Source organism: Epinephelus fuscoguttatus, linkage group LG5 (assembly GCF_011397635.1).
Source record: "Epinephelus fuscoguttatus linkage group LG5, E.fuscoguttatus.final_Chr_v1".
Taxonomy (NCBI): domain Eukaryota; kingdom Metazoa; phylum Chordata; class Actinopteri; order Perciformes; family Serranidae; genus Epinephelus; species Epinephelus fuscoguttatus.
Window position 1 is genome coordinate 24,224,418 of NC_064756.1, and position 14,375 is coordinate 24,238,792.

Sequence of the window (14,375 nt, forward strand, 5' to 3'; positions counted from 1 at the left end):
AGTGTTTGGCTGCTTCCACAGGTGGAAAACGGTGGAGAGTACATCCTGGAAACCATTGACTCGCTGCAGAAAAACTCTTGGGTTGCTGACATCCAGGACTGCATAGACCCGGGGTAAACCACCAGATAAATATTTGCTGTTGGCTGTTGATGGGGAGAAGAGAGGAATGGAGGGATGGAGAGAGTTGGGAAGGGGGTTGGGAAGGGGAAAGGAGGGGAAACACACACAGTCATTAATCATCAAATTAGTGGAGTTTTTGACAGGTTGCTTTAGCACAAACATGGTCGAGCTCGCACCACGGACATTCCTCCTCAGTTTGCTGGTTAGTGGACGTTTGTCGGTGCAGCTCAGGACGTAAACAGAAAGATTATTTGTGTCCCTGTTTGTAGGATCTGGATGTGTGTTAGAGTCGTGTGTTAGGCCTCTGTGATGTTTGCACACGTGTGTGTATGTGTATATGTTCTTGCGGTTCTCCTGACCCGCCTGCTTGTGTACAGTGACAGCGGCGATGACATCGAGCTGGCGTCATGTCCTCACGGTCAGGCCTCTAAAGACTGCTCCATGGTGGCCTCTTGCAGCTGTGAGCTGCTGTCTGAGGGTAAGCAAAGACTCCTCTCCATTTTTTCCAGCACCTGTTACACAACATTAAAATCTTTTCATCCACATTAATGTATTAAATTATAAAAAATGTGTTTAGGTGTGTATCGTGCTCCTGAAAGGTCGTGTCCTACAGCCGCAGAGCATTACAGCGCCCCCTCAGTCCGTTGCAGGGAACCCCCCTTCACCCAGCACCCATCCCATATGCCTTTAGAGCGCTTTCTCCAGTCCCCTGAGGCCCAGGGCTCCAACTCCTCTGCAGGTAATAACACATACACTCAGTATGAACACTCAAAAACACAGAAAAAATATTACAAATAGAGACAACAGACCTCTGTTTTTTTTAGGTGGCATTGATGGAGCAAAAGAGTCAGATGGGGATGCCAGCCTGGCGGGTTACCCATGGTTCCATGGTACACTGTCCCGTGTGCGGGCGGCTCAGTTGGTGCTTGCAGGTGGGGCCAGAAGCCACGGGCTCTTTGTGATTCGTCAGAGTGAGACGCGACCAGGAGAGTACGTCCTCACCTTCAACTTTCAGGGCAAAGCCAAGGTAAGACGATGAGAGAGGACAAGTAGCATTATGTTACATGATGGAGTTAAATTCACTTAAACAGTTGGTGGATCGTTATGTGTTGTAAACATGTAGATGGGACAATTTGTTAATGCACTGATCATTTAGTTTCAATTATGTTTATAAAATGTAAAAAAAAAAAAAGAACAAAATGCCCATCACTAGTTTCCAGAGTCAAAACTTGTCTTCATTTGCTTATTTTGTTGAACCAACCATTTAAAAAAACAAATATATTAAAAAATGAAAAAAAGAGAAGCTGGAACCAAAAAATGTTTTTTTTAGTTTTACCTGAAAAAAGCCTTAAAAGGACAGTGCACCCAAAAATGAAAATTCAGCCATTATCTACTCACCCATATGCTGATGGAGGATCAGGTGAAGCTTTAGAGTCCTCACAACACTTGTGGAGATCCAAGGGGAGAAGGGGTAGCAACACAACTCCACCTAATGGAGGCTTACAGCGCCCCAGATTCAAACGTCCAAAAACACATAATTGAAACCACAAAATATCTCCATACTGCTCGTCCGTAGTGATCCAAGTGTCCTGAAGCCCCGACATGAAAAGTTGTTTTAGCCTCAAAGTAGCCTGTAGCTCTAACTGCCTCTCTGTGCACCGCGCTCACGTGTTCGCGCTTGCAGGAGACCGTGAGACATGGGCACTGTGTTCATGTGTGTTGTGAGGACTCTAAAACTTCACCTGAGCCTCCATCGGCATATGGGTGAGTAGATAATGGCTGAATTTTCATTTTTGGAAATGAACCTGCTAGTGTATGCTCACTGTTTTACTCTGACTTAACTTAAGATCCAGGAGCCGGTTGCACATTATACCTTAAGTTAAGATTTTCTTTAAAGTCCTTGTTAAGGTTTCCTCATAAAAAAAATCCTTTTCATGTTGGGTCTGACTTAAATATAATACTGCAAATGGAAATAGATTTTTTTTTTTTTTTTTTTTACTTGTGCTCCTGACTGAACTAACACACCCCGAGAAGAGTGTTGTGTTCTGCGACCAGGAGAAGCCAGTGGATACACTTTTGATTTTCCACTTAAGATTTGACTGAATTCATTTTTTTGTTGCAAGTTCTTCCTTTTTTTTCATTTTTTGTTTTCTGGTATTTGGGGATCAAATCTACTTTGCAATTTGTGCTTTCTATGACTGTATTCCTCCAGAAGTATAATCTTTTCCTCCTCTGACCAACATGGTTTCTTGTTTTCTTCTCTTCTGCCATTTTCTCACTATCTAACTGTAGGACAACTTTGTGAGTCAATAACGGGCAGCACAAGCTTGAGTCTAAGCAAACAAGAAATCTCCATGGAAACATCTGTAAAATCTCTTTCAATACAGTAAATGAGTTAATGTTTTACCATAACAAAGGAAACCTTTCATGGGATTCTGTGCAGTCCCTCAGCTAAGGAGAAATTAAGCCTGAAGTGTCATACTTAAGGGGAAAACTTAGGTATTTTGTGCAATTGGTTTCAGACTTTCAGGAGGTTTTCACTGGGAGACAGATTATTGGCAGAGGACTCTTCCCTTTCCAGACAGGTGATTAAAACTGGTAAAACCACTGAATAAAGCAGTTTCACGCTGTAGTTATATTTTGCCAATTTATCCCCCTATGTCCTACACACTGGACCATTAAATCACAAATTAACTTGTTGTTTCTACACTGAAATACAAGAATCTCTCCTCCCCGCTGCAGTTATATTCACTCACGCCTGTTCTCGTGACATTTTGGGTTTCAGCTCACAGCAGACCGCATTGTTCAGGCCCTGGAAAAGATGCAGTAATGTCAATGTTTTTTGTCCTTTTATGTAATACAATCTATCCACATTACATCCTGCCAGCCAGCAGTGTTCAGGAAGTGTCAGCTGCAGCCTCTTCCTCTGGTGTCAGTCTTGGCACTATGTCGCTCTGCTCCCACAGCGAGACGCCTCTCAGATAATGTCCTGACTTCTGTCTTGGTTTGTCTGTTTTAGGCCTTCACTGTTTCTCACACTGCACTTCTCTGTCTCTCTGTGTCCTTTTCTTTCCTGACCCTCCCCTTTAACATCAATCTCACCCTTTTCCTTTGAATCTCAACCTCTTCTCTTCCTTGTTAATGTCCGGTTTACCTCTCCTCCCCTTCCTTCCCCTTCCCAGCACTTGCGTCTGTCGGTGAATGAGAATGGGCAGTGCCACGTCCACCACTTGTGGTTCCACACCGTGTCGGACATGTTGAGACACTTCCACGCCCACCCCATCCCCCTCGAATCTGGAGGCTCTGCAGACATCACATTACGCTCCTATGTACAAGTGCAGCGAAGCTCCACTACAGGTACGCAGCACATGAATGAAAACTTCTCACATACCACATTACAGATGCCACAACCACACAGTCACAATAGTTTTAACTGAGGAGGTCATACACTCTTTTAATTTAACAGTCAAGACACTGTAAAGGCACATAACATGCAGAGGCCTGATATTTTTCCTTAAGGCCTATTACGCTACGGTTTGTTATACCTTGATGAGATGCTTAATTAGGGTATTATTAATAGCAGGTGTGCTGGAAAGGTCAAAGCATTCAGACTTAAGTTAAGGGTTCTGCACACACAATACAGATGTTTTCAAATATTCTGTCTGATGAGACCTCTGCTCAAAATGTCTGCTGTGAAGAAGTCCCGTTATGCCATTCAATCATTTCTCAGAAAACGTTCTTAGAAATGTTCAAATGAAATTTGTTGTGTGAGCTGTATGTTGCCAGTTTGCTTTTATGTATTACTTATTTATATTTTGTAAGAGTTTCTGATTACTGTAGCCCCACCCAACATTGGATCTTTGAGATCAATATTAAATTAGAATTTAATTAGAATTAGAATTAAATATGTTTTAAGTCATATTTTTCACAGTCAAATATTTTTAAAAGGATAGTGACTGTGATATATACCGAGTGGGACATTTCTGTTACTTAACGGAGCGGGAGTTGGAGTAGAGCCCAGCGTGGAGCGGAAGGATTTTGTGTTGAGCGAGGAGCGGCTATTTTTTTTTAAAAGGTGGAGCGGAGCCTTATCTCTCGCTCCAATTTTGCTCCGGTCGCCCCACCCAGAATGCATCTTTGTACCTGTGCACACCCACACTATTTTCTTTCAGAACTATGGAGTTTAGAAAATAAACTGAGAAGAGAAGCAGCGGTACCTTGGAGAACAGTCCCTAATTGTGGGGAGAGGCGAGAGGGCTTCCCTGGAGGTCGGCCGCTTAACCTGGTCTGTCTCCTCTACACTTTGACTTACTTCCACCCTGCCGACAGTGGTACCGTGTAGAACGGTCCCTAACTGCGAGGAGAGGGCTTCACCGGAGAATCTACCAAGCTTATGTTTTATTTGTGAATAGAAGATTACAGGTTAGGGTAGTACGACGCAGTTTTTTTTACCGCTCCGCTCACATGCTCTGACCGCTACTCATAACATTGTTTGAGTTTTAAGTGACTTTGTAACATTTAGAAGAATTAACGCATCCTTTTTGTTACAAATGAAAAGTTTAATTAATGAGAATAAAAAATACTTTTACTCATTTTAGTACACTCATACATTCATAGGCATTGGCTATTTTCGGAAACACATATAACGTACTGCCTACAACATACTCATGTAATGCATATTGCCGACTTAATGAAGGATTAAGTTTGCCATTACCAACAGATTTGTCATATTGAAGTATACCCAGGCAAGACTCATGTCATGACTGTATAACCTGACTGACAGCTAGTATGACCCGCCCAGCGGCTTTCACATCTCTGAAAATGTTGCAGCAAATTTGCAAGCATTATTTCGATAAACTGAGCACATATTTGAAAGCAAAATAGTTCCTTTCTCGCCTTAAAATATATACAAACTTAATAAAGTGACATACTAACAGCTTTAAGCTTGGCTGAAGAGACACAGTGTAAAAAGAGTATGTCCAGTAAGATCACGTCTCCTTCTCAGAAATTATTGCTAATGTAGCATACATCTGGGTATTCCTCACGTAAGCAAAATCCACGTGCTATGCAATGTGAATGCATGACATACTCAATTTTACATCGTACTTAGTATAAATAGCATGTTGGTATGTGATTATCAGTAGTTTGTGGTGGCTAATGTTTGCAAACTTAAGCTAGATATTGCTTTGTAACTCACATTACTGAGTCAGTTCACTGACGTTATGGCTCCACTACTGCTGCCTTAGTTATGCATACTCAGTCGCTTAAACAAAGACAAGCTAAAATTTAGTGAGTTCAAGACTTCCAGAGCTTGGAGGTAATTTGTCAGTGGTTTCAAAGAAACAAGTGTCTCAGTTGACGATCACTCCTCAGGTCACCAAAGAAAAATGGAGGATGGTTAGAAACTTCCAGAAAGTTGGATGTGTTGATGGACAGCGGAGTTTGTCCTCATAGACGGAGGAAGCAGAGCTAAAACTCAGTGAACCTGCCCCCCTCCTCCATCCTAACACTGCTCCTGCCCTCTGCTCTCCTGGCATGGGATGAATGCCCTCCTGTACAGGAGAGTGAGGGGGCGATTATACCGCAGGAGTTTTGCATGCAGCCTGAGACTCCGGCCCCAACCCACCCTGGTGGCCACAAAGAGGCCCTCTGTTTCACCCCAACGCTGGACCTACACACACTCATGCACTCACTCCCATACACATACTTACATAGAGTGAGGGTTTGATTCAGGGTGTAAAAGGCTTCACTGATACACTGGTCAGGCGTGTCTTTGGCACCACTGTTGTCGGTGTTATTGCCCACCAAGAGAAAGCATAATAAAGGAGGCCCACACTGCCTGTGGTTACATGCTGCTCTGTGAAGGAGCCTGCTGCCAGCAGCTCTTTAGTGTAACCAACAATTATCAGCAGCGCAGATTAATCTGTATTATTAATATGTCTTCCATTAAAACGATTTCTTTCTTCTTTCCACAATCTGCTGCAGATGTGACCGTGCCTCCGGTCCTCACCCCTCCCAGGGATGCAGGCTGCCGGACAGACTCAGCCCAGCCAGCTCTCCACCCTCCTGGAATCCCAGCGCCTGCAGGGCCTCCTCCTGATGCCCCGCTCTCCTCGAGCACCTCCTCGTCACCCACTGCCCTTCCCTCCCTCTCCCGCAGTGACCCAGGTACTGGAGGAGGAGTGGGTGGAGGGTTACAGAGCCGGAGCAACAGCTCTGAGCGCCTGCTGGAGGCCTCTAGTGGTGGATCTGAGGACTACCACGATGCTGATGGGACTCGCAGGGCCCGGGCAGTGGAGAACCAGTACTCTTTCTACTAAACACCACAGGGCAGGGTTCAGTCATGTATCGGAGGTGACATGGGACACTGTTCTGGTGATGAGAACTGTCCAAATCACTGGATCACCCACTGTTTTGTTTGATTGTTTTTATTTCAAGGCAATTTCCTGTTTCTCTGATTTGAGAAGGGAGGTGGTGAGCAGTGTGTCCTCGCTGATAAATCCCTCAGGCTCTGCGTCCTCGCTTCAAACTCAGCTGTCAAGAATGTCAGTGAACAAAGAAACCAAAAGGCCACATGAGGAAACGGAGATTGTTAAGATGGAGCGGTAGATGAAACATAGATGTAGAAACACAACATGGTGATATGAGTGTAGGTGGAGAAAGCAAGAGGAAGTCATCCAGCGGAGTCATATGGCTTTGATTCATCGCTTCTGACCACTTCCTGTTCGCCCATACCCACATATCCCTGGAAGCAGAGCCTGTGTTACCACCCCGCTGAAAATTGAGAGTTTGAAATGACCCTGAAGAAACAGTCCCTTCCCCAAGAGCTCCTCAGAGCTCCTCTGAGCTCCCGGGAGCATCCCATTAATGTTTGTAAAGCTGCTTTGAGTCTGTCCCGGATATCCTCACTGTCCCTGCAGGGTTTCCCTACAAAGTCCTGCCCTGGGTCTCTGCTAACATCAGTACAGCAATCATGGGTGTGTTAGTGTTAGCTCAGAGATGTTTTTCTTGTGTACAGCCTAAAGGGTCTTAGTGCCTGACAATTACCTTGGACTTGAACAGACTGTTGCTCATAGCGACACGGAGGATGGTGTTGACATCTCGCATAATCACAGAAGCCCAAAAATCTATTGCAGGGGATTCCTTTACTGTCAGTTTCTGCTTAAAACACACTGAACATGCATATCTTTGCAAACTGTTTTGTTCTCACAGTGTTATCCACACACACACACACACACACACACACACACACACTGGTGGTCATATCTTGTGTTAAAAGTCAGTTTAAAATTGCTGAAACGGAAGTGAATATGGCAGGGCGGCTCCCATTTTGCTGTCATACCAGGTTATTTCTATGAGTGTGTGGTGGTGTATTAGAGTCCAAATATTTTTCAATGATCGGTGTGCTACAGTAGTGTTTCTAAAACATGGTTTTCGAGGTCCCTCCGTCTGGTGCTGGTTCTGTATCCGAGCTTATCATATCAATAACCTGTAGATTAGATATGCTGTTAATATAGGAGTTCACTTTGAAGTAATGCCTTGAAGATATAATTATACCAAATCCAGCATTTAGGCTATTGGAGGGACTGGGGACTTGTTTTTTAGAAAGGTGGTGGTATTGCGTACTGTTTGTGCGGCCTGGTGTGGACTGGAACGATACAGACAGTGTGGTAAAGGGCACTAGGTGGCCATGCTTGGATGGGAAGATGTGACATTGCTGCTTTGCTTTATGTTGACAAAGTAATGAGCTTTTTAAGTTAATGATCCAAAAGAAAAATACAGCTCACACAACAAAATACTCCTGTTACTGTAAGAAATAACTTAATGATCCAAGACATTCTTTATAACACAAAATATCAGTTAAAAAGAAATACTTAACCCACAAATCAACCATTTGAATACCAATTACTCACCCAGTGTTATGTTGAATTTGTGCCTCCACAGTGAACGAAGAATCCAAAAACACAGGAAATTCCTGATGAATTGAAGTAAATTTGACGTGTTTAACAACAGCTGAACTCTCTCACACAACTTGTGCAGTGTAATCCAAGTCTCATTTATCCTGTTGCGTGGTCAGTACTCTCAAAACGTGGATTATTACTAAAACATTACTATTTACAAAACTTCTACATACTAGTATCGCTCCTGGGCAAGCATGTCGATTGAACTCGGCTTGTGCAGCAGAGTTCAAACGTATGTGCTTACCCCAAGCTCCCAGGAAGTGCACCAGGCTTTGAAGCCAATTTAACATAGTGGCCAAAGAGTGGAATTACACCGGGCCGGTCATCGCCCAACGGACTTTTCCCCATAGACTCACAGTGGAAAAGAGATGTCTGTAAATCAGTGATACATAATCTGAGCGTCATAACTTCGTCACAAAATGACTTGTTTCACTCTTTGGATTTGATCCATTTTGGCTGATAACATTTCAAAAGTCTAAAAGAGCCCAGTGATTAAATGATTTAATCTTCATTCAAGTTAGCAGAAGCTTAACCAGAGGTGAGCCGCTCGACCAGGAGAAGTTGGTTGTTTAGCTCAGGAAAACCTGTAGTGCACTTGCTCCATTAGATGCCGTAGACCCGGGTAATTTTACACCCGGAAGGGCAAAGTTTTTTTTGGCTTCATGCGCCACTGAGCTGCTTTGGTAGGAATAAACAAGGCCCCACCTCCAGCACTGTATCCAATTCTCTTTATACATCAATGGCTGTAGCATGAATAGCTGCTTGTTCATGCGTGAGACTGTTTATGCAAATGTGTTTTAAATAAAAAAATTCCACATGTTTGGGAAGTACTGGGTGAACCACTGATAAATGAGACTTGGATTATACTGCACAAGTTGTGTGAGAGTTTGTAGACGGATGTTTTGATACAGTTTTGCTGTCGTTAAACACGCCCTTCTTTTACTTAAATTCACCAAAAAATCTTTGCCCTTTTTTGGATTCTTTGTTCATCATGGAGGAAAACAAGAAAAGCAGAGTTTTCATTATGAATTCAGCGTAACAAAGAGTGAGTAACTGACATACAAATGATCATTTTCTGGGTAAAGTATTCCTTTAAAGTAAAAGTTTGACATTTTGGAATGAGAAATCAATATTAAATTTCTTAGTCCAAATGTTGTACGGATTAAACAAATCAGACATAACATGCTCATTAGTGAGCTTTAGGAGTGCCGGTAGGTGGATTTTGTTACTTTTGGACAGACTAGCTGAGGCTAGCTGTTTCTTGTCTTTGTGCTAAGCTAAATTAGCCGAACGCTAGCTGTAGTTTCACATCTACTGTATGAAAATTTGCATTTCCGAGGATATCAAAGGCATGACCCGTCATACTCTGCCTCTCATTGGCTTATCATTGCATTCTTATCCTAACCCTTACCAGTCCCACTCCTCTTGCCTAAACCTAATCGAGTAGTGGCTAGTACTAGCCAACCAGTACCAGGGAAGTAGGGCGGGTCCAGCATTTGCTATACTAGGAAATGTGCTTACTGTACAGGTATCAGAGTGCTTTTAATCTGCGCGTCCTTCTCAAAAGCATACTTACCAAAATGTCACACTTGTTTTGAAGCGTTTAAGGCACAGTGAAAAGCGGGCACCTTTCAGCTACTGTATTTCAAACATATGCAAAACTTTTGTTCAGTTTGAAAAAACATATCAAACGTCACCGTCTGTCTTTCCAAGCACGGCCATTTAACTTCGAAGGTGAAATTTCAGTTTCAGTCGAGGAGCGGACGGAGCAGTTCATGTGCCAATCTGAGTCCTATTTTTGAAACATATTTATTCCTCAGCCGTTGTAAATTACATTTTTCCTATCAAGTCTTATTTATGTACAGTTGATTGATTCTTCTTGATGAAACATCCTCAGTGGACCCCGTCTGTTGCAAGAGCCCATCTCACATATCACAGATTGCTCATGCCTCCCTTTTATTTTCTTAACACTTCTTAAAAGCTAAATTTTTCTGTTGTCTGACTGAGTTTTGAAGAGTCTGTGCAATTTTGTACAAAGTGATGTACTTGACATACTACTTTATATTTCTGTGAATAAAATGTGAACAAACAATTGCACATTTTCTGCAGTTATTCACTCATTACTGTCACAATCTGGGAGTGCGGCCCAAAATGTTTGAGATCAAAGGCTCAGAGAAGTCGAGAGTTTACCTGTTACAAAAATAATCTGATGAGGTACGCTATTTAAAGTGATGGAGCATCACTCTGAGATAATTTGTCTCACTTCTATTTATTCACGTGTAGTAAATAAGAAAGTGTGGTTTTCTCTTGTTTCAGTTTATATTAAACTAAAAGAGGGTGAGCCATAATTAGGTCCCGATGCAAACACGCTTTGAGTAACGTTCACTTTCAGTTCATACATCTATATAACAGGTTATGAACTAGTTTCAGAAATCATAGTGCAAAGTGTTTGACATGTTTTCATCACTTCAGCTAGACTGATAATTGAATCCCAGACATTTACCAGGCTTGATGTTTTTAATGTGTATCATCTTCAGGGAAATAAACAGACAGTCTGTCAGCAGCAGCAGCTCTCAGCAGGCTGAGACCTCCATAACATGCATTAATATCATCCCACACTCGCTGAGCCCCTCAGGCCTTCGGCTCTAACTCAGAGATCATTTTCGATGTGCTCAGTTGCCCTCTAGAGGTCAGAGCTGATAACGCTGCAGAAAAAAAGCAAAAGAAACGCTATGTACTTGCAATAATGTATTTACTATAAAAAGACACAGGTACATTAAACTATTTTATTACAGCTGCTTAATACAGTTTTTCTTACACAAAATAATTTAACATGTGGCATCTCGTATGTACATACACCCCCCCAGAAAGGGGCATAACAGTGTAATGATTTCCTAATAATCTTAACAATTACACACTTCAGAGTCATTTTCTACATTACAGATGCAGTGTTCAGGGAAAGGCAAGGGAATTGTGCGTTGTTCAGAATGATACATATGATTTTTCCAACCTTGTGCAGAATTTGGATGAACAGAACTGAATTAGAGCTGCCAAAAAAGGTTGTTTGGCTTTAGACTTGTCACTACTAACAGAGAGTGAATAAACTTTGTTCACACAGAAAACACCACAACTACTTGAACACTGGTAGAGTTGTTCTGATATCGACACCAGTATCTGGAATGCCTCCGATACTGCCTACAGTGATGGATCAGGTATCGATCATGAGTCTATGCACCGATCTGATACCATGTTACTTATCAATACATATTGAAGTAGTTTCACACCCAAATAAAATGTCAGTTTCCAGGGAAATCAGTTCTTCCCAGCTCTAAAACAGCAGCCTACACAGCAAGTTGCGCTGTGCTAAAACTACTGTTTTAGAGAGAGAATTGATTTCTGGTAAAAAGTGTCACATTAGCAATTAGCATTAAGATGTCAAACTAGATAATTAAAAAAAGTTCTAAGGCATTCATTCTCTGTATGTATTTATGAACAAATATTTTTTACAAAGGGTTTAACCTGAGACATGCTATACAACAACGACAGCCTATCCCAGCTGACACTGGGCGAGAGGCAGGGTACACCCTGGACAGGTCGCCAGACTATCGCAGGGCTGACACATAGAGACAGACAACCATTCACGCTCACATTCACACCTGCAGACAATTTAGAGTCACCACTTAACCTGCATGTCTTTGGACTGTGGGAGGAAGCTGGAGTACCCAGAGAAAACCCACACTGACACAAGGAGGACATGCAAACTCCGCACAGAAGGGCTCCCACACCTGGGATCGAACCAGGACGCCTCTTGCTGTGAGGCGACAACGCTAACCACCAAACCACCGTGTCGCCCATAAATGAAACATTAGACAGCAATTAAACAGCTCAGTGGCCTAGTGGTGGAGTGTCCGCCCTGAGACTGGGAGGTCGTGGGTTCGATCCCCGGCCGGGTCATACCAAAGACTGTAAAAATGGGACCCATTGCCTCCCTGTGGCACTCAGTATCAGGGGTTGGAATTGGGAGGTTAGATCACCACATGATTCCCGAGCACAGCACCGCTGCTGCTCACCACTCCCTCAGGGGATGGGTCAAATGCGGAGAACAAATTTCACACACTCAGGTGTGTGACAATCAGTGGAACTTTACCTTTACCATATATATATATATATATATATATATATATATATATTACCCCTACAATGGGTGCTTTACAGAGCTTCATGCTTGAATTGTTGCAGGAATAAATAATCCCACATCCTGCTGTGTGGTTTGAATATTTCCAGTTTCTACTTGACGTTACGGTGTTCTCATCATCCAGCATCCCTCTCTAGCCAAGTGTGTGTGTTAGGGCTGGGTATTGTTTAAAAACAATACCAGTACAAGTCCCCTTAAAGTGATGAAGATACCGATAGTCAGTGCCAGATTAGATCAGATCAGATCAAAATAGAGCTTGTTTATCAAAAAATGTGCCAGAAGAGGATCCCTGGAACCCCCTACAGAGGTGCGGTCTAAGCCCTGAATATGTTCAGTTCCTAGAAACGCCGTGTACACCTGACTCGTGGAGCTGCTGTGTCAAAAGTGGCCCCTGGACAAACCAAACTGAGCATTCCTACCTTAAAGGTACTGAGTACCAATACCCAGCCCGAATGTGTGTAATGTTTGCTTATGCATTTTAGATCCCAGACATGAATAAATAAAGAAAATTAATATGTTCAAGTTCCTCTCTGATACAGTCGGCTTCTAAAGGGACACAGTACATGAATAACAAACCTATCTAATGCTTCTAACAAATGAGACAGGCTTTGTTTACTTCTGCAACACACCAAAAACAATCATCTTCAACTGTCTGAAACTGTGCAACACTTGCAAAACAGTCTGAGGTAGCACCCCCGTCCCCCTCCACCCCCCCTGAGAATCATGACATGTAACCCCATGGGGGCTCGTCAGGTCGCTGCTTCTATTTCAGGACTTGTTGACACTGACCAAGAGTAAGCCTGCCATGGTCAGCAGCATCACTGCAGCCATCTCCAACATTTTCCCCTTCCTCCATATGTTGTAGTTCTCCTTCTTCTGCTCCTCCATGCGCTCCTTCCTGGCTTTCATGTCCCTCTCCCTCTGCAGCTGCTCCCCGTAGTGAGCCTGATAAAAGGCATCGAAATCAAACATTGTCCTCCCTCCAGTTTGGGAGAACTGCCTGGCTCTGTGATGCTGCTGCTGGTGCTGCTGTGGGGAGCCTGTGTGTCTGCTGGTCTCAGGATGGTCTCCTGCACATAAAGGCATCGAAATCAAACATTGTCCTCCCTCCAGTTTGGGAGAACTGCCTGGCTCTGTGATGCTGCTGCTGGTGCTGCTGTGGGGAGCCTGTGTGTCTGCTTTTGGTCTCTTTGGAGGATGGTCTCCCTGCACTTTGAACGTCTGCCCCGCTCAGAATACCACGGTCATACTTCCTCCTCAGGCTGATGTTGCCCAGCACTGTGTAGGCCTCGCTGATCTCAGAGAAGCGCTGGGTGGCCTCCTTGTTCCCTGGGTTCTTGTCAGGGTGGTAGATGAAGGACTGTTTGTAGTACGCCGTCTTGATTTGGGCCTGTGTGGCAGCGGGGGACACTCTGAGGAGGTCGTAATAGGACGTCCTGCTTCTGTATAGCAGAGGAGCATCTTTTGAGCTGCTGTCACTCCTCCAGCTGTAGCTTCTGCTCGCTGTAGATGCTCGCAGGGTGTCAGGATGTTGCTTCAGACGCCTGTGCCTCTCTGATCGCTGCTCTGCCAGAATGAAGATGACAGTGCAGAAGGCTCGCAGCTGCTTAGGGGACCTGAAGGTGTCAGGGTGGATGGAAACAGCTTCTCTGGTCCAGGGTGTCATCCTACCATGCAGCAGCTTCTCCTGGAGGAGAGGCTGCAGTCTCGCCGAGAGATACAGGGCCGCTGTATGTTGCAGGCTCTCACTGAAAAAACGGGATGAATCCAGATCCAGAGACGTGGCACAGCGCAAAGTCCCATTTTCCTGTTGACTTTCACTTGATCTCACTCTGTAAAGTTTCTCTGGTCTGCGCTGTGTTGCTGTGCTTCTTAAAAGCGGCTGAACTTCACGTTGGTGACGTGTTGACTCCTCTTTTAACCGGCTGTCAGTGAAGGTACAGTTCCCCAACAGGGCCCCGGGACTCTCTCCGGTGCACACCGGTCGGCTATGGCTGTTTCTGAGGGTGGAGAGCCGGTAAGCTCCGCTCCCCAGCCTCTGACCGACCTCTGCCATTTTACCGAGAACGGAGCGGTGAACGGGCCGGAAAGCTGATGCG

At 44.0% G+C, this 14,375-nt stretch overlaps 2 protein-coding genes across 2 annotated transcripts in view; one reads left to right on the forward strand and one right to left on the reverse strand.

Annotated features, from left to right (window-relative positions):
- LOC125888802 (SH2B adapter protein 2) overlaps window positions 1–10,178 on the forward strand; it is a 36,686-nt gene extending 26,508 nt beyond the window's left edge. Inside the window, exons 4-9 of the mRNA XM_049576410.1 lie at window positions 22–113; window positions 498–598; window positions 698–859; window positions 945–1,147; window positions 3,303–3,477; window positions 6,106–10,178. Coding sequence (XP_049432367.1) covers window positions 22–113; window positions 498–598; window positions 698–859; window positions 945–1,147; window positions 3,303–3,477; window positions 6,106–6,440 — 1,068 coding nt within the window. The 3' untranslated portion in view covers window positions 6,441–10,178. The remainder of the gene's footprint in view (window positions 1–21; window positions 114–497; window positions 599–697; window positions 860–944; window positions 1,148–3,302; window positions 3,478–6,105) is intronic.
- A 412-nt stretch (window positions 10,179–10,590) lies between these two features.
- On the reverse strand, window positions 10,591–14,369 carry dnajc30b (DnaJ (Hsp40) homolog, subfamily C, member 30b). Its single transcript, XM_049576423.1, has 2 exons — window positions 13,444–14,369; window positions 10,591–13,316 (listed from the first exon to the last, which is right to left on the reverse strand). The coding sequence occupies exons 1-2, from the start codon at window positions 14,330–14,332 to the stop codon at window positions 13,045–13,047; spliced, it is 1,161 nt and encodes a 386-aa protein (XP_049432380.1). The 5' UTR covers window positions 14,333–14,369; the 3' UTR covers window positions 10,591–13,044.
- Window positions 14,370–14,375: the final 6 nt, after the last annotated feature.

What these genes read in the sequence shown, in the direction of transcription:
- dnajc30b (XM_049576423.1), bottom strand. Translation starts at nt 14,332, where the DNA reads ATGGCAGAGGTCGGTCAGAGGCTGGGGAGCGGAGCTTACCGGCTCTCC. An exon ending in GACCAAAAGCAGACACACAG is followed by an intron (nt 13,317 to 13,443) that starts GCTCCCCACAGC and finishes GCAGACACACAG; the next exon opens with GCTCCCCACAGCAGCACCAG.